Genomic DNA, 25,771 nt, shown 5'->3' on the forward strand with positions numbered 1-25,771 from the left:
ATATACTATGTTTCTTCTGTATTGTTATTTTTTTATATATATCATCAATTGGACTTATTTATAATGAGTAGTTCTTTTGAACATTCAATTAAATAAATTAATATGGTCCAATGAAAAATCTTTGTCGTTTACTATCCAAGTGCTTCATTTAAAGTCCCAAACTTCCCTTTTTTTGTACGTATTAACAAAGACCTTTTATAAATGGACACTGAAATATTTCTCATGGTTCGGTAGGGCAGCCATAATTAAAATGTCAATTCTACCCAGAATACTATACTTTTTCCAAACAATACCCATACTACTACCCTCAAATTTCTTTAAATCACTACATACTCTGTTAAGAAAATTCCTTTGGGCCTCCAAAAAACCTAGAATCAGTCTAAACCTACTTACTATGAATCAACAAAATGGAGGCATGGGTTTTCCTAATTTTAAAAATTATTATTTAGCCACACAACTAACTAGAATCATTGATTGGACTTGCCCCAAAGAGAATAAAGATTGGGTGGGACTGGAAAACAACATAGGACCTATCCCGACATCACACACCCCATGGATACCTTAGAACATGTGCCCGAAACAATTAAAACACCACCCCCTCATAAGGGCAACAGTAAACAACCTACAAACAATCATTAAAAAACACCCACTCACTTCCTCACTAGGGCCACTAACCCCACTGACATCAAATCCAGATTTTCCTTTGGGAATGGATGGCTCTATATAATATCTTTGAACAGAAGAAATTGGTACATAACTCCAAACAAATTACACAAATGGTTTTCGACAGTTTCTGGACATTGCCGGCGCTGCAACCAGGAAGAAAGTACTCTCTACCATATCTGGTGGGAATGTGATTTGATTAAACCCTTTTGGATCCAAGTAAGCAAGATTATAAAACACATTACAAAAACAAAAATCCACTTAGAAGCTGCTTGCTGTCTTATAAATATTACCAATTGCACCTTGAGAAAATACAAAAAAAAAAACTCCTTGACCAGATTCTTAATCACAGCAGCAAAAACAGTGATACCGAGGCACTGGAGAGACACCACCGCACCCACAATCAAAAGAGTGGCTGGAAGAGATACAGCTCCTCAAAGACATGGAGGAGATCAGGGCAACAACACAAGAGAATACAGAAAAATTCAATACATCATGGCAGCCGTGGATCATCTTTAAATACTCTAACTCTTATGCCACTTTCACACAGAGATAAACCTTTAAAGTATAAAGAATTGCGATCAATATTCTTCTCCCATTTTTATTTCTTCTTCTTTCCTTCTCTTTTCTTTCATTTCTGTTCTATACTTTTAACCACTTCAATACAGGGCTTTTATACACCTTCCTTACCAGACCAATTTTTAGCTTTCAGCACTCTCACACTTTGAATGACAATTACTCAGTCATGCTGCACTCCACCCAAACCAAATTTGTATATTTTTTTTCTCACAAACAGAGCTTTGTTTTGGTGGTATTTAATCACCGCTGGGTTTTTTATTTTTTGCAATGTAAGCGAAAAAATTATAAAAAAAAAAAAAAAAACTTTTTTTTTAGTTTCTATTGTAAAATATTGCAAATAAAACATTTTTCTTCCTAAATTTGGGCCAAAATGTATACTGCTACATATCTTTAGTAAAAATAACCCAATTAATTGTATATTATTTGGTCTCTGTGAAAGTTATAGCGTCTAAAAGCTATGGTGCAAATGATTCAAAAATTATCACATCTGATCACACCTGATGCACTGAAGGCCTATTTAATTTCTTGAGACCCTAACAAGCCAGGAAAGTACAAATACCCCCCAAATTACCCCTTTTTGGAAAGCAGACATTCCAAGGTATTTAGTAAGAGGCATGGTGAGTTTTGGGAAGTTGTAATTTTTCCCCACAATTCTTGGGAAAATTATATTTTTTTTTATTTTATTTTTTTTTGCACAAAATTGGTATAATAACAAGTTATTTCTCTCACACAGCATATGCATACTTGCAATGACATCCCAAAATACATTCTGCTGCTACTCCTGAGTATAGTGATACTACATGTGTGAGACTTTTTCACAGCCTGGCCACCTACAGAGGTCTAACATCCAAGTAGCACCGTCAGGCATTCTACAAGCATAAATTGCACATTTCATTTGATGACAACCTATCGCACTTTTTTATTTTTTATTTTTTTATTTAAGGATTGCAGAAAATACAAAAAGTCTGAAAACATACAAGTGTCCCAAGTTCTCTCAAGTTTGTACAGAGCACAAAGCTAATCAAGCTATACTAATACATAAGTAAGCTGCATCTTCTACTGAAGATGCAGATCTACTGAAACACCCTAGTGAAGCCCCAAGATACTGGCTTATCTCTTCTCACAGCCAACCTCTGTGGCAAATCCTAAACTACTTGGGGAAAGTAGGCGGTAGTATCCGTAAAGGGAGGCTCTCCCCCATACGAGTAGGGTACCCTCAGAGTTTTCCAAATGGCATCCATGTATTGTTAAGGGAGATTTGGGACTATTATCAGAAGGTTCCGGCAATCACAAGAATTTTAATTAATACAAAAAGTATAAGGGTAGAAGGAACAAGAAAGAGGGAAGGGGGAAAAAAAAAAAAAAGGGGGGGGGGGAGATGAAGGAAATTTGTAGAGCAGAGAAAGGGAAGGGGGCAGACAGAGACGGACATAACAGGGGGACCAGGGGGGAAGGGTGCGGGACTCCGGCAGGGCAGACGGTCTCCAAATGGAAGATTCACATATAATCCCTATATTCTTCCCGAAAAACGGAAGAGATTCCACTGCCTCCAGCGGGTGTTGTGTTCCTCCTCCCTATCTCCCATGGCAGCCGTGAGTTGCTCCATTCGGTAGATGTCGCAGATCCTCCCAAACCACTGTGACACTGCTGGTGGGGACTGTTGCTTCCACGCGCTGGGGATGCATGCCCTGGCCGCACTCAGGAAGTGTCTCAGGAGAGACTTGCGAAACTTCTTTGCGGTCAGTCAAATTTAGGAGTTCTGCTGCCGGGTTGTCCTGGAGGGCGACACCAGTAAGCTTATGTGTAATCTTTAGAACTTGTCTCCAATAAGGAGCCAGGGTTGGGCACACCCAAAAGATGTGCAGCAAGGTACCATTCTGCGTGCCACATCTCCAACACAGCGGACTGTGTCCTGGGAAAATGGCTGCCAGTACTGTGGGTGTTCTTTACCAGCGAGTCACAATTTTATATGTGATTTCTTGGTACTTGCTACATAAGGAGGACCTGTGCGCAAAGATAAGTATGTGATTCTTTTGATTCTCAGTGAACCGTGTGTTGAGGTCCCTTTCCCACTTAGTTAGGAATGGGGGGTCATGTTGGGATACATGCTCGAGCAGGATAGTGTACGAATAGGAAAGGGACTTCCGTTGCGGTCCCTCCCTCACGCATATCTCCTCAAATGGTGTTATAGGTCTCTGGAAGCCACCATCTTCCGGAAGGGATTTAAGGAAATGACTGAGTTGCGTCATTTTCCACCTACCCAGAGTGGAAGTCTCAAGCCCCGGGTAAACATCAGAGAGGTCACGCCAACCGGAGGCGCCTCGAAAAGCAGAGGCCCTGATCAGCCTCTGGTCTTGGTGGAGCCGAAAGGAGTTATCGGAAACACTAGGTAAAAAGTCCGGGTGACCTATAATGGGAGTCAGGGGCGAAGGGAAGCTGGGGACTTCCGCCAGTGTAAAGTACTTATTGAGTTCCCTCAATGTGGCCTCAATTAGTGGGTGCGGTTGTGCCATTCTGGAGAGATTGGATCCAACCCAGGGTAGGCCCTCAAGAGGAAATGGAGCGGCCTCCCTCTCCAGCTGGGCCCAAAGTTTATGAGATGAGTGCTTACACCAGTCCACGACCCTATTCATATGGGCTGCAGTGTAGTACAAGGCTGGGTCAGGGAGGCCGACGCCTCCCCTGGGTTTAGGTCTCCGCAGTAAGGATCTTCGGAGCCATGGTGGTTTACCTTGCCAGACATATCTAATGAAGGCTGTGTGCATGGCTCTAAAAAAGGTCTGCGGGATCCTGACAAGTAGGGCTTGCAAGAGGTACAGTAACCTTGGCATTATGTTCATCTTGAGAACATTGCATCTGCCAAACCACGAGACCGCTAGGTTCTTCCATCTCTCCAGGTAGGAAGAGAAAATTCTCAGTAGAGGCTGAAAGTTAAGTTGGTAGATATGATTGGGGTTCGCTGGGATCTTAGTCCCCAGGTAATGGATAGCCTGGGGCGCCCATCGAAATGGAAAATTACTGCCAATGCATGCTTGTAATCTAGGGGGGAAGGAAACTTTAAATGCTTCCGATTTTTGCAGATTAAATTTGAAGTCCGATAGATCGCCATAGTGGCGTAATTCAGATAAGAGGACCGGTAGAGTGATATGCGGTTCGGAGATGAAGAATAACAGGTCATCTGCATAAGCAGCGACTTTGTGATGATACAAATTGGTCTCTAGACCCTTAATATCAGGGTTGTGTCTGATATGCTGTAATAAGGATTCCAGCGTGAGTATGAAAAGGAGGGGGGAGAGTGGGCAGCCCTGCCTCGTTCCGTTGCCGATTCGAAAGGGGTTGGAGGTCACTCCATTAACTTTAACTGTAGCCATGGGGGACGAGTAGATGGCAGCGATCCATGATAACATGGCTGGAGGTAAACCAAGGCGCCGCAGGGTGGCCAGCAGAAATGACCAGTTCACCCTGTCAAATGCCTTTTCTGCATCTGTGGACAGCAAGATGAGGGGGATTTTGAGCCGATTGGAGGCCGCTATAATGTCTATCGTCCTCGTGGTATTATCCCTTGCCTCCCTATTATGAATAAAGCCGACTTGGTCCAGGGGAACTAGGCGTTGGAGAATAGGCCCTAGTCTTTCCGCCAAAATTTTTGTGAAAAGTTTCAGGTCGCAATTAAGCAGGGAGATAGGTCTATAACTGGAACAGAGAAGAGGGTCCTTCTCCGGTTTGGGGATGACAGAGATGCTGGCCTGTAAGAGATCCGAAGGTATAGAGTGACCCTCCAGTATAGCGTTGAAGGCTGAGGTGAAATGGGTCGCCAATTGGGTTTGGAATGTCTTGAAATAGGAAACCGCAAAGCCATCGGGGCCAGGTGCTTTCCCCCTAGGCGATTCCGCCAGGGCAGCTACAAACTCTTCAACCGATATAGGCTGAGAGAGCGATTCCACTTCCTCCTCCTTAAGGGAGGGCAGTCTCGCCGATGCAAGATAGGCCTCGATGGCATCTAATCTATCTCGGGGCTGATCTCCCGACGAACCAGGGTGCAAATTGTAAAGGGCTTCATAAAAACCCCGAAAAGTTTCCGCCATCTCCGTCGAATCATACGTCTTTGTACCCGCTGCGGAGGATAGGGCCAGGATGTAAGACAAGTGGCGTCGAACCCTTAAGGCGTTAGCTAGAGACCTGCTACATTTATCTCCATGCTCGTAGAAGGATCTACGAATCCATAGAAGCCTATTTTTGGCTTGAAAGAGGGAATGCTCCCTGATTTGCTCCCAGAGGCTAGTCACCTCTGCCTCCAAGGCCCCATTTGGCTGAGACTTGTGGCGTTTTTCACAATCATGCAGCTTGGAAAGCAGCTCTGTCAGTGTTTTTGTTTTGGCCACCTTAAGTCTATGCCCATGTTTGATGAGTATTCCCCTTATGTAGTCCTTGTTGCTTTCAAAGAACTGCTCCAATTCGCGCAGCACATCAGTTCGAACAGTAGGTTCCTTAAGGAGTGACTTATTTAGCTTCCAATTGTTTAACCTGGGTGATCCTTGGCGAAGGCCCAACGCCATTGAGATAGGTGCATGATCTGAAAGGGCTATGTGACCAATCCGGGCGTCAGTAACTAAGGGGACCGTGTTGTGGGATATCAGAAAAAGATCTATTCTTGAATATGAGCCATGCACTGCTGAAAAGAACGTATAGTCCCTCTCCTGTGGGTGAAGAATGCGCCAGATATCTATCAGGCGGTGAGAGTGCAATAATTCTCTAATTCGGTTTCGAGCCCTCTGAGACAGTGCCGAGGAACCCGCTGAGGAGTCCCTTCAGGGATCCAAAGTAAGGTTGAAGTCTCCCCCCACGATTAAGGTGCCTTCAGCGAACGCGGCTAGGGCGCTCAGGCACGTGTCCAGTGCCGTGAGTTGGTCCACGTTTGGCAGGTATAGGTTAGCTAAAGTAAAGGTCTGTGAGTCAACCATACCCTTGACGAAGAGGAACCTTCCTTCTCCATCAGACTGGAGGTCTGTCAGCTGCCATGGTACTGATTTAGCAAGGAGGATACACGTGCCCTTAGTTTTGGAGGTGGGCGAAGCACTATGGTATGCTATGGGAAAGTGCTTACTGTAGAGTTTTGGTATCCCGTCTGCTCGGAAATGGGTCTCTTGTAAAAAGAACAATCTGGGGGTCTTTGTCTCCAGAGCTCTGTGAGACAGCTGGAGCGTTTTTCAGGAACATTCAGCCCCTTCACGTTCCAGGAGATAAATTTTAGTGACATTGTGGAAGATTAGCGTTAGACCGTCTGCTTCTGCCGGAGCACTGGTAGAGGAGAGCAAGAGGACAGGGGAAGGGAGTGGGGGGGGGAGGGAAAAGAGATACTGGGAGGGAACCCGAGGGAGTAAAGATGGGGTGTGAAATAGGGAAAGATAAAAAAGCGGGGGAAAGTCTAAGTCTCCAAACGGAGTATAACTGCCTAACTGGGCAGCTAGGGCCTAAGGGGGAAGAGGTAAGGCACTTCAGAGAGTGGGCCCCTATGATACCGGGCCCCCTACACGAGCCCCCATTTAGAATGACCTCCAACGAGGCCACAATGATAAAGGTGAACCTCTCCACCTGAAAAAGGAACACTGAAAAGAAAAACAAATAACGGAACAACAGTGCATTCAGACAATATGGGAACCAAAATAACACAACTTTATCAATGTAACAAGCAAGCTGATGAGTAGCCAACCTAAATTCTAGTGTAACCCGACCCGACCCGGGAGGGGCCAGTGGGGGCCGGCCAGAGTCCGTAGCTAGCAGTAGTAAGAAACCTGCGAAAACAAGTCCTGGGTCCAGAAGACAAAGCAAGCCCGAAAATCTTCCTTACCATTTTTTTCTACATAAAGTTGTCCATTTATAAGATATTTATAACACATAGCATTTATATAGCAAAAATGACACCCCAAAATACATTCTGCTACTCCTCCTGAGTATGGCGATACCACATGTGTGAGACTTTTACACAGCCTGGCCACATACAGAGGCCCAACATCCAAGTAGCACCGTCAGGTGTTCTAGGGACATAAATTACAAACATAAATTCCTGCTAACCTATCACATTGTTGAAGGCCCTTCATATTTCTAACACATAGCATGTACTGTATATACCAATTACAAACCAAAATATATTCTACTGTGCAAAGGGTAAAGAAAAGATTACCTGCGGTTTAGTAGTGCAGTGGTCCACAGAGGAGAGCATCGGTCCAGGCAGCAGGCAGGAACATGGACAGCGACAGCAAATCAGGCAGCAGGCAGGAATAGTCAGGTAGAGATGTTGTCAGCACAGCCAATGCATTGGTCCAGATAGCAGGCAGGGATGTGGTCAGCAGAAGCAAAAGGATCAAAGGATCGTCCATGCAGCAGGCAGGAATCCTGTTCATAGTACATGCAGCAGGCAGAGGTATGGTCAGCACAGCCAGAGTATTTGTCCAGGGAGCAGGTAGGACCATCAAGCTTAGGGCATCGGTGAGGAAAGAATGGGGACAGGGGTAGAGGCTTCTCTTACCCAAATCGCTTTGAAGCCTCCGGACAACCAGACCCTGTTCTGGGAACACAAAAAAAAAAAAAACTGGTTTTCTGAACTCCGAACACTATTCTGGAGCCCCTCACATGTGAGACCCCTGTATAGCAGAGTAAAAGATCAATCCAAGGGGCAGGCAAAAACATGGTCAACAGGCCGAGGTCAGTGCAGGTAAAAGGCAAAAATAGACAGTAGGCAGAGGCATAGTCAATACAGTCCAGGGTCAGTTCACTTGAAAGGCAGAAACATGGCGGATAAACAATGCAGTCGAGAAACAGGCCAGGGTCAGTTCACATGGAAGACAATGATACAGCTGGTTGAAGCAGGGAAATATTCAGGACGGAAATTGAAAATGGCAGTATTAGAAATAGGGGCTAATAGTTTTTAGAGTGTGATATCGTCTGAAGCATTGTCCGATGCAAAGGCCAGGTCGGGAGGGACAGTCGGGACAATGGAAGCTGGTGTCTTTCCTAATTCCTTATTTGGTGCACACCCAATATTTTTTTTGGCGTCGTCTTCCGGATCCTGATGGTGGAATGTGGTCTGGAAAATGACGCTCATGTAGTCTGCTGCCATAATCTGAGCGAATGCTTTCAGAGGGGGAATCTTGTTGGTAGATCAGGGAAGTGAAAATATCTTCAATATACTTTATGAAGGTGGTGGGTGTTTCTGTTAGGGCTGCAACATCTGGTCATTTAAATCCACCCCCCCCATGAATTTATTATACTCGCTGATGCAGGAAGGCTTGCGAACGGGACCACATCTTCTGTGAAGTTCCACTGTGGTGTCATCGTGGATGGTGGACATCATGTACACATCTTTCCTATCCCTCCACTTATCAGCCAACACTTCCTCATTCCTCAGTCTTGCCGATTTCCCCCTTTGAATGTATGTGGTGACAAGACGCTGTGGGAAGCCCTTTTGTTATTTCCTTGTTGTACCACAGGCCAAAGTTTTTTTTTTTAGGTACAGGTGGCGGAGAAGGGGCAGACTAGTGTAATAGTTATCCATGTAAATATGATAACCCTTTTGGAGGAGTGGGAATGCCAACTCCCAAACAATTTTTCCACTTATTCCCATGTAGGATGGACACTCAGGGGGCTGGAGCTGGGAATCTTTGCCTTCGTACACGCAGAATGAGTACACATAACCGGTGGGGCTTTCGCAGAGCTTGTTCAGCTTCAAGCCATACCTCACTCTCTTACTAGAGATATACTGCTGGATTCCCAGCCGGCCTGTAAAATGCACCAGGGATTTGTCCACACATATATTTTTGTCAGAGACATAAAGTTCGGAAAACTTATTGGAAAAAAAATAATAATTAGAGGGCAGATTTTATACAGTTTGTCAAAGTTTGGGTGATTGGGGGGGGGGGGGGGGGCACTGTGCGTTGTCACTAAAATGCAGGAAGCGCATTATAAGTTCGTATTGGGACCTGGACATGAATGAGGAGAAAATTGCCATGTGATGGATGGGTTTGGTCGACCAATACTTATGCGTTTCATTTTTTTTGTAAGCCCCATGTTGAGCGTTAGGCCTAAAAACAATTTAAACTCTGCCGCTGTTAGGGGTCGCCATTCAAAAGGGCGGGCATAGCTGGAGCTGGGGTTGGCTGCAATGAATTGTTGGACAAAAAGGTTGGTTTGGTCCACAATGCCTTGAACCAATTAGTCGGAGAAAAAAAAAAAATCTATTTCTGAAAAACCCGCAGTATTGACCTGCACACCTGGCTGTGCTGTAAAAGGGGGGGATCGTGGCTGACCCTGTGGTAGAAGGCAGCCACAATGGGTTTGCCAAGCCTTCTGGAAGCTGGGTTTGGGCCCTAATTCTTTGGCGTGCACTGGGCCTTTCCTCCTGGGGTCTAGCAGTGCTTGTACTGGGCCTCTCCTCTTGAGGTCTACCGTTGTTGGCTGGTAGCTGCCTGGTGCTCAGACCGTCTTCTTTTAGGATGGACTGCTTCCTCCTCCAATTCGGATTCTGATGTGCTGCCTTTAGGGGGCTCATATTCCGAAACAGAATCGGAACCAGAACTAAGCGATGAGAGCTCCCCGTTGCTCTCATCGGTCAGGCTGAGTATTAGGTATGCCTCTTCTGGGGTGTACACCTTTCTGGACATAGTGGCTGTAGGTACTCTGGTGGCAGGTACTCTGGTGGCAGGTGGTGAGGCGACAGGTACTCTGGTGGTACTCTGGCAGGTACTCTGGTGGCAGGTGGTGAGGTGGCTGGTACTCTGGTGGCAGGTACTTTGGCAGTACTCTGGTGGGTACTCTGGTGGCGGGTACTCTAGCAGGTGCCACTGCCAGTGTTCTTCTATTTTTACACTGATCGGGGCTGGGCTGTAGCTAGGGAGAAAGCTTCAGCCAGCCTCAGCCCCGATCACTACTGATCTCCTCTCCGGGAGCGCGCACGTGCACGGCGCTCCCGGATGTTGTCATGCAGTGCCGGCTTGTGACTGATCACAGCCGGTAAAGCTGCTCCGCCACTCGCCGCCACCGCTTCAATACCCCCCATCGGAAAACGGCTGTGTCCCTAGGGACACACCGGATCCCCGATCGACACTCTGCGGGCCCCCGGGGGCCCGCAGTAGCGGCGGAAAGCCGAGGACGTCATATGATGGCCACCCAGGAAGGGAGATCCCATCTGTGGCCGTCATTTGACTATGGCCGGGTATTGAAGTGGTTAAGGGCACTTCTCAGAGGCCCACAATTTCATTCTTCTTTTCAAACTAAATAATAGATTTTTCTACATAAACTCAGAGTATTTCTAAATAGACCATCGATGTAATAATCAGCTGAGCACAAAGCAATTTGGTTGGTTTTACTAGTAATATACTCTACCACTGAACTCAATTATACTTTGCTATATTTTAATATGATAATCCTGTACAAATGTTAGTATTATTGTACAATTGTTATATCTAAGTTCCAATAAAAGCCTATTGTTTACAAAAGTTAAGTCATAGATTGTGGAAAAAAACTAGTGTCGGGTGATTGTATATAGTGTATACCACATTTACCACTGACTAATGCAGAGTTGCAATGCAAGGAGACCAGCTAAAAAGTAGTTGGATCTGTATGTGCGTTCTACTTAATTGAAATTAGTCGATCAATTAAAAAAAAAAAAAACGTTAACTCGAACACACACATTTTAATCAGTAACAGCCCTAGTTTAAAACATTTTTTTTTTTGCTAGAAAATTACTTAGAACCCCAAACATTATATATTGTTTTTTTTCTAACACTCTAGAGAATAAAATTGCAATACTTTTCACACCATATTTGCACAGCGGTCTTACAAGTGCACTTTTTTTGGAAAAAATATCGAAATTTTTTTAATAAAATAAATAAGAACAGTAAAATTAGCCCAGTTTTTTTTATATCGTGAAAGATAATGTTATGCCAAGTAAATTGATACCCAACATGTCACGCTTCAAAATTGTGCCCGCTCATGGAATGGCGTCAAACTTTTACCCTCAAAAATCTCCATAGGTGAAATTTAAAAAATTCTACAGGTTGCATGTTTTGAGTTACAGAGGAGGTCTAGGGCTAGAATTATTGCTCTAGCACTAACAATGGTGGCAATACCTCATGTGTGGTTTGACCACCGTTTTCATATGCGGGCGCTACTCATATATGTGTTTTCTTCTGCGCGCAAGCTCATCCGGGTGGGGCGTTAAAAAAAAAATAATAATAATATTCTTCGTATTTATTTATTTTTTTACAAAGAAAGTGTTTATTGAATTGAGAAGGTTCACAAATACAGGATACAAAATACATACAGTAGGCAGTTAAAGCAAAAATACAGTACGCTGGATAAGAGCAGAGAGTAACAGAGACCAAACGGATGGAGAAGGTACATTGCAGAATCGACAGTAGGGTCACATAAGTAGGAGGTAGATTACTTCACTGGGACAGAACGACAAAGGAGCTATAAACCATCAACACCGTAAAACCTGGGGAGGAGAGGGGGAAGAGGGGCAAAAACAAAGAGGATGGACAATCTAAAAGGCTAGTACGTTTGGGATCAAGGATTGTCAGCGATGGCGTTGCAAGTAGCTGCATTGTTTAACCATATGTCCCAAATTTTCCCGTATTTAGCTGGGCAGCCCCTGTGTGCGTATATTTCTTTCTTATATGGAAGGACACCATAAATGGTAGCTATCCATTCTTGCATGCTCAGGGGTTTCCTTCTCATCCATTTCCTTGCTACCAATAACCTGGCAATAAATAGTACCTCTTGTAGGAAAGTGATATGGGGCTTGTCAAAGTCTGGATCCGGGAATATACCCAATAGACATTGTTTAGGGCACAGGGTCAGGGGGGATCCAATCTCGTCGTGTATGAACTTAACTATGTGGGACCAGTAGTCGTGTATTACCGGACATGACCACAAAAGGTGAAAGAAAGTACGGGGCGAACTGTTGCACCTGGGACAGCTGGGGTTCTGGGCCGGGTTGAACTTAGCGAGGCGGGAGGGGGTTATGTTTCATAGTTAGAAAGGTTGAATAAAGACACCAGTCCATCCAGTTCAACCTGAGTGAGTGTCTACAATTATCCCTATCCCTGTACATTGCACACTCACATCGGTCCCTACCCTCAAGAAGCCCACAATCCAAGGTCCCCATTCATATACTAGGGACAATTTTTGGACAGAAGCCAATTAACCTACCTGCATGTGTTTGGGGTAAGCCCTGTGAATGATGTATATTTGTGCCAGGCGATCAGAAAGTTTGGTAGACAACTTTTTGCAGGTATTCAGTGCGTCTTCCCATTCCTGATCCTCCAACTGCCCCACGTCCTCGACCCATCTATCTTTCAGTGCGTATGCAGAAGCAGCTGCTGCGGGACGGAGAAGGTCATTGTAGAAGAGGGAGATTAGTTTGGAGGGGTCCTGTCCTAGTAAGGTATCTAGGATGCCCGTACGTTCCAGATTCAGGGGATGGTCCCGGAATTGGGTTTGAAGGGCGTGCCTAAGCTGGAGATATCTAAAGAACATGTGGTTGGGGACGTGGAATTCATCTTTGAGCTGCTGGAAAGATTTAAGAACTTGATTACTATAAACATCTGAGAGGTATGCCACCCCCCTGGTTAACCACAGGCCGCAATCTGGTATTGACAATAGTTCTTGTAGTCCCGGATTGTTCCATAAGGGGGTATGCAAATGTGTGGCGGGTCGCCCCAGCCTGCGCCCCACTAATTCCCATATTTTGCAATGAGTATGCAGCAGGCCCCAACAATGTCCCAGCACCTCCGGGTCTACTGGATTTTTAAATAGCACTTGGAAGGGGTGGGTGTACATACCAGACAAGGAAGAGCACACTAGGGTCAGATACCGTTCCTTGTCCTGTTTGTCTAAATAAAAAAAGTGAGAAAGCTGCGCTGCTAGGTAATACAGGTTAAAGTCGGGTAACGCCGCGCCGCCTAGATCAGTGGGACGCTTTAATGTTTGCCATGACAATTTGTGCCGGTTCCGCCCCCATACAAAGGAGTTGAGGATCGCTTCAATAGCTTTGAAGGTTCGAAGGGGTAAATACATTGGGGCGTGCCAGAGAACATAAAAATTGGGGGAGCAGAATCATTTTTATCAGGTTAATGCGGCCCATTACCCCAAGGGGAAGTTTAGCCCATGTTTCTGTTTTGGTTTTAAGGGTTGCAATCAGAGGTTCTATGTTGAGTTTAGTAAAATCTGCGGGGGAGCGAGTAATCGTGATACCCAAATATTTCAGGGAGCTCATCTGGATAAGGGGGGAGGAGGCCTGTCCTGCCGTGGGAGGGCCAAAGTCTATGGACAGGATTTGGGATTTGTCCAAATTAATGCGCAGCCCCGAGTATTCGCCGAAAAACGCTAATGGTGTCCAGGGCCACCTGTAGAGACGGGCCGGAGTCCGCGAGGTACAGTAGCATATCATCAGCATAAAGGCTGATTTTGTCATGCAGCTGACCACATTGCAGACCTCCTATACCAGGATTATTACGTAACGCAGAGGCGAGGGGCTCCACTGCTTCTTCGTATTTATTTTACTTGATTTTATTTATTTTTACACTGTTTTTAAAAAAAAAATAAAAATAAATTGGGTCACTTTTATTCCTATTACAAGGAATGTAAACATCCCTTGTAATAAAAAAAAAAAAAAAAAAAAAAACACACGACAGGTCCTTAAATATGAGATCTGGGGTCAAAAAGTCATCAGATCTCATATTTGGACTTAAAAAAAAAAAATGGCATTTGAAAAAATTACATTGAAAAAAAGTGCAGGAGACAGGGCGCGATCGCTTCCGCCGCTACCGACGGCTCTGGTAAGCGGCAGAGAGCGCTGGAGAGAGGCAGGAGGGCGGTGGCACCTCTCCCACCGCCGATAGCGGTGATCTCATGGTGAATCTGCCGCAGAGACCATCATTATCGTAAACACAACCAGCGCCTGAAGAGATGGATATCTCTTATTGTGGCAGCAGCTGCTGCCGTTACCGAGATATCCCTCTTCAAAAAGGGACATACATCGTCGTGCACTGGTCGTGAAGTGGTTAAAGCATATTAAAAGTAAAAATAGCTTCAAGTATACCAATTATTGTTGTTCATGACTGATACAGTATCTCACATTTTTTTTATTATTTTATTATATCTTTTCATGTCACAACACTGAATAAATAACACTTTGCTACAATGCAAAATAGTGAGCGTACAAGCTGTATAACAGTGTAAATTTTCTGTCCCCTCAAAATAACTCAACACAGCCATTAATGTTATTAAAGCCATTAAACAGCTGGCAACAAAAGTGAGTACACTCCAAGTGAAAATGTCCAAATTGGGCCTAAAGTGTCAATATTTTGTGTGGCCACCATTATTTTCCAGCACTGCCTTAACCCTCTTGGGCATGGAGTTCACCAGAGCTTCACAGGTTGCCAATGAAGTCATCTTTCACTCCTCCATGACAACATCACAGAGCTGGTGGATGTTAACATCCTTGCACTCCTCCATCTTCTGTTTGAGGATACCCCACAGATGCTCAATAGGTTTTAGGTCTGGAAGAAATAAATATATTTCTCGGGCAAGGCAGGCTTGAACAGCACAGTGTTAAATAGTGTATACTATAGAGGCAAGAGTGGAGCCACGCTGAGGGAAGATTACTTAACCATGCAAGTGTGAGAGTACAGGCCCAAGGCAGACACCCAGACCAGGAAAGCAGACAGACAGGGCATAAAGGTATAACTGGCAATTTGTGACAACATGGAAACATAGCCGGTTCATGTATACCACATGTCCATATATAAAGGAAGAGGACAAAATTAATAAGGGATTATTGGTAATATAATATAAAATAAAGCTATATGTAGTAGAAACCAATTTGTATCCTATAAGTGTAAAGCCTGCCCTCCTCTTCCTCCTCCTTTCGTGGACGCTGGCTTTCGTCATTTCCGGGGGAATCTGCCCTCCCACCTTTCTTCTCTGATCCACGAGGAAACCTCCTGCCCGTCTCTGCTTGGTTGTAAGATCTCAGCTTCCCGTCTGCTTCTCCCGGTGTTCTGCCGGGGGGGGGGGGGTTTCGGCCACCTGAAGCTCCTCTACATTCACGAGGGGCCGCCCGCTTCTCCCAGTGGTTCGCCGGGGGAGGAGGGTGTTTGCCCACCCACCAGCTCCGGTTGTTAAATTCGGCCGCCCGCCCGCTACTCCCGATGGTTCGCCGGGGGGGTTTGGCCATCTGCCAGCTCTGCCTGTCTTTTTTAATTGGCCACCCACACGCTTCTACCGGTGATCCGATCCGCCGGGGGAGGGGGCTTTGGCAATCCGACAGCTCCGCTCATGCATTAGATGTGGCCACCCGCCCGCTTCTCCCGGTGTTTTCCGGGGGAGGGGGGGATTTGGCCGCCTGGCGGTTCTGCTTGTCTGCTGGATGTGGCCGCCCCCGCTTTTTGCGGTGGTTCGCTGGGGGGGCGGGGGGGTTGGCCGCCTGACAACTCCTTTGCCTGCACTGAGCTGCAGTGCCTGAGTGGCTGGCTAGTGATTAGGTTAGGTTGGGGGTTCATACAGGAATATCTGTTGATGGTGTAATGGTGGTGCATTTTTTTTTCTGTAGGGGGTGGGGGGGGTTCCTAGGTAGGTACGGTCACATGCAGTTTGCGGTTATCATGCAATTACGGTTCTCACGCATTTCCGGTTTCTCTCGCAATTTTCGGTTTCTCATGCAAGTTTAAGTTTCTCATGCTATTTTCGGTTTTCTCCTATTTTATGGTCTTGTGCAATTCACGGTCTCGTGCAGTTTTAGGTTTTCTCTTGCAATTTACGGTCTCGTGCAATTTACGGGTTTTTACGCAATTTACGGCTTTATGCAAATTATGTTTTTTACGCAATTTACGGTCCTCATTCAATTTGTGTGTATTATGTAGTTGATGGTTCATGCGATGTACGGTTTCTCGTGTGATTTATGGCTTCATGCAATTTTTTCGGTTCTTACGCAATTTACAGTTTTCTGCAAATTACAGTTTTCTTATGCAGGTTTTCAGTTTCTGCAATTTACATGTTTTTGCAATTTGCGGTTCTCATGCAATTTGCATTGCTCATGCGTTTTGTGTTTCTCAGGCGGTTGACTTTTAATTTTTTACACGTTTTACGGTTCATATATGGTTTCATGGAATTTATGGTTTTCGGGTTTTACATTTTCTCATGCAATTTACGTATCTGATGCAATTTACGTGTCTGTTGTATTTAGGTGTCTGATGCAATTTACGTGTCTGTTGTATTTAGGTGTCTGATGCAATTTACGTGTCTCAGGCAACTTTTATGTTTTTTGTTTCTTATGTTTTCCCGTGTTTCTTATGTTTTTCCCCAAGTTTCATGCTATTGCCCTTTGTTCGCTGCATTTCCGTTAGCTGGTACTTGCATCCAGGATCTGTCACGTCTACAGGTCCATACGGGCTGAGGTTTCGTTGTTAACTGATTGTCGTCCCACAATCTTCTCGCCTGTAGTCCACACATCATACATATACATTCACCATTACACCTTTTACTACTACCCACCACGGTCTGTGGGTACCTAAACCCTGAGTGTTCGTTTTAATTTTCTGTCTTGGCGCTGCAGGTTGCTCGGGCTCACTGCTGCATTCATTAGGGTGGGTTGTCATCAGGTTCACATTCGTGCGCTGTTGATCCTGTCATTTCTGCACCCACATTGTTATACTTATTAGGTCCCGCGTCCTCATACTTATCAGGTACCAGGGGGATTGTTGTGTCGTGGGCGGGTTTCACACAGCTGGGTTGTCCATGTTCTTCCACCGCGGGTTACCCATCACGCCTATGGGTTAAACAGATTGAGGTGATCGTTTTTAATTGACTTGTTCTGTGGCAAGTCTCCTCATCTGTTCTGACACCACTCACATTTTGTTTGATCTTGCATTTCTCAGGCAGTTCGTTTCTCATGTGGTTAGTTCTTATGCAGGTACGTTTTTCATGCAATGTTGCAGTTCTCTCGCAATGTTACGGTTCTCTCGCAATGTTACGGTTCTCACGCAATGTTACGGTTCTCTCGAAATGTTTAGTTTCTCATGCTTTTTTACGTTTCTCTCATATTCTAGGTTCTCTCATTTTCCAGTTTTCTCTCTCGTGTCCCCAGGGTTTCTCTCCCGTAGTTTCATCGATTCACGTTCTCATGTAACCTGTGTTTCTTATGTGGAGGGTATTTTTCTTGCAGCCTTGGTTCTTATGCTGCTCATGTTTATTAGCTCACGCTACTCATGTTTCTCATTCAGTCACGTTTCCTTCTAGCAGGTTGCATGCTTAACTTAAAGTGGAGGGCCACCCTGAAAACGAAAAAATATTAAAAATTACAAAAACATATAAAAAAAAAAAAAAAATGAAAACATTTTTTTTTTTTTTACTTACCAGAAATGCCTGTTGCTAGGCACTTTCTCCTAATCTTCCTCTTCCTCCTCCGCGGAGATCTTGCGTCTTCTCCCTTCGTCGCGGCGTCTTCTGGGTAATGAGTCGCGCTGTGTTCTGGGAACTGTGTGTTCCAGAACACAGCGCATCCCATTCAGAAAGCGCTGCGGGACTCGCGCATGCGCAGTAGCTGCGGGACTCGCGCATGCGCAGTAGGAAACGGGCAGTGAAGCCATCAGGCTCCACTGCCTGTTTCCCTTACAACGAATGGCGGCGCCGGGACCCGAGAGCCGAGTCGGCCTCGGGCGGCCGACATCGCGGGCGCCCTGGACAGGTGAGTGTGTTTATTAAGACTTTTTTTTTTTTTTTTTTTTAAACGGACCTCCTCTTTAAGTTTATACTCAAACGCCCTATTACTACCGATAGGTATAAACACAAGCGCTCACACACAAATTGTGTGTGAATATATTGGGAGCTGTAGGATCTCTAATCAAGCAGCTGCTTATATTTATTCCTCACAGGAGTAAACTTAATTAATCACAAAATCTGACCCACATACATATAAATACCTCAAAATAATCACTATCTCAAGACATTCAATGTTATATTGATCAAGCAGCGCTATTTCAATCGATCAATTATTTAGATCATTTATAATATTAGTGGATATCCGTTGCCATCAATAAATAAAACACAATAAATAAATAAATAAATCAATATATAAATCAATCCATATATCTGTGCATCCGCATGAATCAGTCCATCTCTCATATAGACGCCACAGAATAAGTCCTTTGTGCTGGAAAGTACTTCACCGCCATCCGTTTTTCCACACCCCCTTCACACGTGAAATCCACTCAAAGGAGGTTTGTGATGAGTGAAGACCCCCTTTTGGTGATATTGTTACCAGAATACACTGATGTAATCAGCGTTTCACAAGCACATCAGGCTAATCCATATTGGTTTTCATTATTCCTTCTTCCACATTTCATTTCATTTCACTAACTTCAGTTCTCCCAGATAATGATTATGTAGAAAAAAAAAAAACACATATAGTGTAATTCCATAAAAAAAACATTTAGCTTTATTTATATAAAAACTGCAAACTAGCCATTCACAAACATCGAATCTTCAATAGGCATCAATAAAAATCACAGAAGGTTCATCAGGCTCTATAAGGCTCATTATGTCGCTCACCCATCCGACGAAAACTCGTCAGAGAGGTTGCATGCTTGTCACAGGTTTCTTTGTTTGCTCACGGTTCTCTCGATAGTTGTGTTCCTGACCAGTTGGGTGTCGTTCCACACTACCTTTTTATTTCCTAGCTGCGTCCAGCCAGGAGTTTGCACATGGTATGGAATGATTGGTAAATCAGCCTATTGCAGCTTCCACAGCTTCTACTGGCTCAGGGGCTTTGGTGGATCCCGGGACCCTTTCGGGGCTCGGGCTGGTATCAGTAGGCTCGGGTCTCGGAAGCAGGTACCGGTATCGCACTCTCTTTTCCAGTTTCGTGGTAGATTGTTATTTTCATTTGGCTGTCACAGCAGCCTTGATCATTAGGTTTTGTTTTAAATACCAGGAAGGCTCATGACACTGTGTGGCATGTTTTCCAGGCTCTCCGGTCTAGGTTTCCAGTCCTGATGGTTAACATCCAGTTCCTATTTTTTATTTAGTTTTTGCCTCTTCCAGCTCGTAGGCCCACAGCACTTTCAGGGCGTTTCGAGTTGAGTCTCAGCATTTCATGTTGGATGACCCATCAGGTTCCTTTATTTTCTGCACTTTCAGTTGAAACCGTCCTCAGGGTTCCAGCAGAGTAGACCCCCTGATGTGCTCAGCTGACTTCCCTTGTTTTGGGTCTTATTTTCGTATCGTATCTGACATACTCTTAGGTCTCTTTTTGTGTTGGTTAACAGCTTTGGACTCAAGGCAGTGCTATAGCTGGCTTTTGTGGTTCTTAAAGCCAGGGGAGTGGTGCTTCTGGCCAGGGTCTCGCTTACTTTAGCCTATCATCTGGTTGGTACCCCGGCCTTCTCCTGTTACATCTATATGTTCTCGAGACGCTGCATTCGGGGGGCGGCACTGTTAACTGGTTCTGGGAGCCTGGCAAGGTGTGGTGCTCGGGGTTGGTTTATGCCAGCTTGGTTAGTTGTTACATTTGTCAAACCCCGGGTTGGTCCTCTACTGCTTTTTCTGGCGCTCCCCTTTCTGCAGCTGAGTACATACTTTGTTGCCGTCACCCCAGGTCAGACGGTAATTCACTGTGTGATCTGGTTGGTAAGCTTCATCCTACTGTGTTAATTTTGCCCCCTTTTAGGCATACTGACCACGTGACCCCGGCACACTTCAGGTCTATGTCTTTGTTGCTCTTTGTTCCTTTCCATTCTATCCACAGATTGACTCCGAGTACAAGTGTACGGCTGACCGCAGGTGAAGCTGTATTTGTGGGAGGAGTCCCACCCACCCATTCCAACCCATTCCCTTTTTCTTTTAATTTCATTCATTTGTATGAATGATTGTATGAATTTATATGAATAGTACTTGCACCTAACCCTCAAGTCTACCCATCAGGTGGACGCTATAATACCACTAAACTTATTATTGGATATGATCACACCAATCCTAAAAAAATAACAATGGAAATTGTATGTCCGAGCCGATCAGAATTCAAACAAGGTAGATACCTATATTGAAAAAAAATATATTTAATTACAATTATTTGATGGAGAGGGGGGAAATGAGTGGACGAGGAATAAAAAGGATGCTGATGTCAGGCAACCCAACTAGGGGAGCAGTGAACACAATCTATTCGTAGAAATGGCTAACATCTCACTCAAAGTTTAAACCCTGTTTGTGTAAGTGTTTGGAGGTGAAAAATCCAGAATACCTCCCTACGACACAGTAACCTAAAAACATCCCCACCTCTCCTGGGAGCCTTGATTTTATCAATTAATTGAACTTGTATGGCTGTTTTGTCACCATTATGGTGCATGTTAAAATGCCTAGCCACATTGGTGGAAAGATTTTTCTCTACACTATAGAGATGCTCCTGAAATCTATCACAGAGATGTCTCATAGTTCTCCCAACATACTGTGTTTGACAAATGGCACATGTGATCAAATATACCACATAAATTCCCTTTATGCAGCCAAGTAAAGGATTTCATTGACTCTGTGAAAAAAAAAAAAAAAAAACTTGGGAGATGGGGATTGATGCAAAGTGGGAGCACTGCGGGGGACCACTGTCAGAAACCATGAATCAGACAGACGGAAGTACCATTAAATCACACTTGTTTATTAATAAAAATAAAAAGGTAAATAGAAAAAGCGTAGTCAAGCATAGCCAGAGTCCAGTAACCAGATCGGGTAGTCAGCCAGTCCATAGTTCAATAACCAGATTGGGTAATCAGCCAGGCCTGAAGTCAGGGATCCAAGTAGAGCAACTGCAAGCAGGATAAGGAGCCAGGATGGATGACAGCAAGCCAGTCTTGAAACAAACCGCAGGAGATGGTTCCTTGTGATGTGACCAAAGCGAAGGCAGAGATGAAATGAGCTGGGAGGCTATAAGTAGGCAGGTCAGACGAGCATCATCAGGAACAGCTGGTAACTGTGGAGAGAAAAGAGTGCTGGAAATTAGTCGATAGCTGAACGGCCAGCCCAGAGAAGGAAGTCCTAAGCCAGCCCTGACAGTACTCCCTCCTCAATGACCCCTCTCCCTCGGAGGGCCACCGGGGTTGAGGGGAAACTGTCTATGTAACTCGGGGAGGAGGACAGGGGCATGTATGTCAGAGGATGAAACCCAGGAGCGTTCCTCCGGACCGTACCCCTTCCAATGCACCAGGTACTGTATGCACACACGGAACCTACGGGAGTCAACAATGGATTGTACCTCATACTCCTCATGGATCTCAACCGGAATAGGGTGAGGACGTGGCACCGAGGTGGTAAATCAGTTACAGACCAATGGTTTCAATAAGGAGACATGATGCACATTTGAGATGTGCATACTAGGAGGAAGATCCAACACGTAAGCCACTGGATTAATTCTGTGAAGGATACGGAAAGGCCCAATAAACCGAGGTGCAAACTTCAGTGAGGGAACACGAAGCCGGAGGCTGCGAGATGACAGCCAGACCCTGTCCCCAACCTGGTAGGAAGGCATAGGCAGGCATCTGCGTTCAGCATGGAGTCTGTACCTATCCTTAGCATGACGCAAAGCCTCCTGGACTTGTACCCAAGTGGAACGAAGACCACAGAGATGCTCCTCTAACGCAGGAATACTCTGCGAAACAAACGAGTCAGGCAACATGGGAGGTTGGAAACCATAATTTGCCATAAATGGAGACAATTGGGAGGCAGAATTCAAGGCACTGTTGTGAGCAAACTCTGCCCAAGGTGATAGGTTAGACCAGTTGTTATGATGATCAGAAATATAGCAACATAGGAATTGCTCCAAGGACTGATTGGCTCATTCTGCGACCCCATTAGACTGCTGGTGATACGCAGAAGAGAACGCAAGCTGGATTCCCAACTGTGCACAAAAGGCTCGCCAGAATTGGAAGACAAACTGACTGCCCCTGTCCGAGACAATCACCTTGGGTAGCCCATGTAAGCGAAAGATCTCCCGAGCAAAAATGGAAGCCAGTTCCTTAGAGATGGGCAACTTCTGAAGAGGGATACAATGACACATCTTTGAGAACCGGTCAACCACCATAAGGATAACAGTGTTGCCTTGGGAGTTGGGTAACTCCACAATGAAATCCATAGACAGGTGAGTCCATGGCCTCTCTCCATTGGGTATGGGTTGTAGGAGGCCCACTGGAAGGTGCCGTGGATCATTACTCTGATCACACACGGGACAGGCAGCTACGAAGGCAGTAACATCAGCCCGTAGACTAGGCCACCAGAATTGTTGGGAAATGGCCCAAATGAGCTGATTCTTCCCAGGATGGCCAGCTGCCTTGGGAGAATGATAAGTCTGGAGCACAGCAGTACGGAGACTCTCTGGGACAAAGCAGTGGTCACAAGGTTTCTCAGGAGGAGCATGGACCTGAGCAGCAAGAATTTTGTCACCAAAAGGAGAAGTAAGACTGGTGCAAACAGTAGCCAAGATACGATCAGGAGGAATCATAGGAACTGGAACCGACTCAGACTTGGAAGTGGAGGAAAATTGTCGTGACAAGGAATCAGCCCTTACATTCTTAGTACCGGGTAAGAATGAGACAATGTAATTAAAGCTCGTCAAGAAAAGAGCCCATTGCGCCCTTCTGGGAGAGAGTCACTTAGCCTCAGACAAGAATGTGAGATTCTTATGGTCAGTAAGAATAAGAACAGGCACAATGGTACCTTCAAGGAGATGTCTCCATTCTTTCAGGACTAAAATGATTGCCAACAACTCTGTCACCAATCTCATAATCAGCAGGTGACAATTTCTTGGAAAAGTAGCCACACCAATGCATAGCACTCTCAGAGTTAGGACGTTGAGACAGAAGGGCGCCAACTCCAGTCTCAGAAGCATCAACTTCTAGGATAAAAGGCAACGTAGGATCAGGATGTGCCAACACAGGAGCAGAAACAAAGGCAGCCTTGAGAGTCTCAAAGGCCTTAATGGACTCCGGAGGCCAACTCTGTAGGTTACCATCCGTTCTGGTCATAACAGTGAGGGGCTTTACCAGAGATGAGAAGTTACGAATAAACTTCCAATAGTAGTTGGCAAAGCCCAGGAAACGCTGCAGAGGATGTAAACCCACGGGTCGAGCCCACTGTAGGACTGCCAAAAGTTTCTCTGGGTCCATCGAAAAACCAGCAGTGGAAATGACATAGCCCAGGAATGTAACCTGTTCACAGTGGAACTCGTACTTCTCCAGTTTACAATAGAGATGGTTCTCTCTTAGTTTCTGAAGCACACGACAGACATCTGTGTGGTGGCTCTCCAGGGACTTGAAAAACATGAGGATATCATCGAGATAAACCACCACACACAACTGCAACAAATCTCAGAGAACATTGTTAATAAATTCCTGTAAAACTGCTGGGGCGTTACAAAGGCCAAACGGCATTACCAGGTACAGTGCCTTGCGAAAGTATTCGGCCCCCTTGAACTTTTCAACCTTTTGCCACATTTCAGGCTTCAAACATAAAGATATAAAAATTTTTATTTTTTGGGAAGAATCACCAACAAGTGGGACACAATTGTGAAGTGGAACGAAATCTATTGGATTTTTGAAACTTTTTTAACTAATAAAAAAATGAAAAGTGGGGCGTGCAAAATTATTCGGCCCCCTTGCGTTAATACTTTGTAGAGCCACCTTTTGCTGTGATTACAGCAGCAAGTCGCTTGGGGTATGTCTCTATCACATTTAAACATCGAGAGACTGAAATTCTTGCCCATTCTTCCTTGCAAAACAGCTCAAGCTCAGTGAGGTTGGATGGAGAGCGTTTGTGAACAGCAGTTTTCAGCTCTTTCCACAGATTCTCGATTGTATTCAGGTCTGGACTTTGACTTGGCCATTCTAACACCTGGATACGTTTATTTGTGAACCATTCCTTTGTAGATTTTGCTGTATGTTTGGGATCATTGTCTTGTTGGAAGATAAATCTCCGTCCCAGTTTCAGGTCTTTTGCAGACTCCAACAGGTTTTCATCCAGAATGGTCCTGTATTTGGCTGCATCCATATTCCCCTCAATTTTAACCATCTTCCCTGTCCCTGCTGAAGAAAAGCAGGCCCAAACCATGATGCTGCCACCACCATGTTTGACAGTGGGGATGGTGTGTTGAAGGTGATGAGCTGTGTTGCTTTTACGCCAAACATATCGTTTTGCATTGTGGGCAAAAGCTGACCAGAGCACCTTCTTCCACATGTTTGGTGTGTCTCCCAGGTGGCTTGTGGCAAACTTTAGACGAGACTTTTTATGGATATCTTTGAGAAATGGCTTTCTTCTTGCCACTCTTCCATAAAGGCCAGATTTGTGCAGTGTACGACTGATTGTTGTCCTATGGACAGACTCTCCCACCTCAGCTGTAGTTCTCTGCAGTTCATCCAGAGTGACCATGAGCCTCTTGGCTGCATCTCTGAGCAGTCTTCTCCTTGTCTGAGCTGAAAGTTTAGAGGGACGGCCAGGCCTTGGTAGATTTTCAGTGGTCTGATACTCCTTCCATTTCAAAATGATCGCTTGCACAGTGCTCCTTGGGATGTTTAAAGCTTGGGAAATTTTTTGTATCCAAATCCAGCTTTAAACTTCTCCACAACAGTATTACGGACCTGCCTGGTGTGTTCCTTGGTCTTCATGATGCTCTCTGCGCTTTCAACAGAACCCTGAGACTATCACAGAGCAGGTGCATTTATACAGAGACTTGATTACACACAGGTGGATTCTATTTATCACCATCAGTCATTTAGGACAACATTGGATCATTCAGAGATCCTCGCTGAACTTCTGGAGTGAGTTTGCTGCACTGAAAGTAAAGGGGCCAAATAATTTTGCACGCACCACTTTTCAGTTTTTTATTTGCTAAAAAAGTTTAAAATATCCAATAGATTTCGTTCCACTTCATAATTGTGTCCCACTTGTTGGTGATTCTTCACAAAAAATTTAAATTTTATATCTTTGTGTTTGAAGCCTGAAATGTGGCAAAAGTTTGAAAAGTTCAAGGGGGCCGAATACTTTCGCAAGGCACTGTATTCATAATGGCCTGTTCCGGTAGTAAACGCAGTTTTCCACTCGTCGCCCTTCTTAATGCGCACGAGATTGTATGCCCCTCTCAAGTCAAGCTTCGTGAAAACCGTTGCTCCCTTGAGGCGGTCAAATAACTAATCAATGGAATCGGGTAGGCATTCTTAATCGTGACACGATTGAGACCCCTATAATCTATACAAGGTCTCAGTTCACCGCTCTTCTTTTTCACAAAGAAGAAACCAGCACCAGCAGGAGAGGAGGATTTGCGAATGAAACCTCGAGAAAGTGTGCCAGCAACATACTCCTCCATGGCCTTACCCTCCAAGACCGACAAAGGGTAAACCCGGCCATGAGGAGGTATGGCACCAGGTTGAAAGTCAATTGCGCAATCATAAGACCGGTGTGGAAGAAAATTACCGGCTTGACCTTTATCAAACACATCACT

The 25,771-nt window shown here is 45.0% G+C and overlaps 1 protein-coding gene across 5 annotated transcripts in view; it reads right to left on the bottom strand.

The window, feature by feature from the left end:
* Positions 1-25,771, bottom strand: part of SCAI (suppressor of cancer cell invasion) — a 1,638,004-nt gene that overhangs the window by 536,414 nt on the left and 1,075,819 nt on the right. For 3 of the 5 annotated variants that reach the window (XM_077463762.1, XM_077463531.1, XM_077463480.1), the window contains one exon: positions 7,769-7,807. The exons of the other annotated variants lie outside the window; for them this stretch is intronic. In XM_077463762.1, coding sequence (XP_077319888.1) covers positions 7,769-7,807 — 39 coding nt within the window. The remainder of the gene's footprint in view (positions 1-7,768; positions 7,808-25,771) is intronic. 5 annotated transcript variants of the gene reach the window in all.

The sequence above is a fragment of the Lithobates pipiens genome, unplaced genomic scaffold, assembly GCF_037356315.1.
Source record: "Lithobates pipiens isolate NorthernLeopardFrog02 unplaced genomic scaffold, aLitPip1_a1.2 Scaffold_1, whole genome shotgun sequence".
Taxonomy (NCBI): Eukaryota; Metazoa; Chordata; class Amphibia; order Anura; family Ranidae; genus Lithobates; species Lithobates pipiens.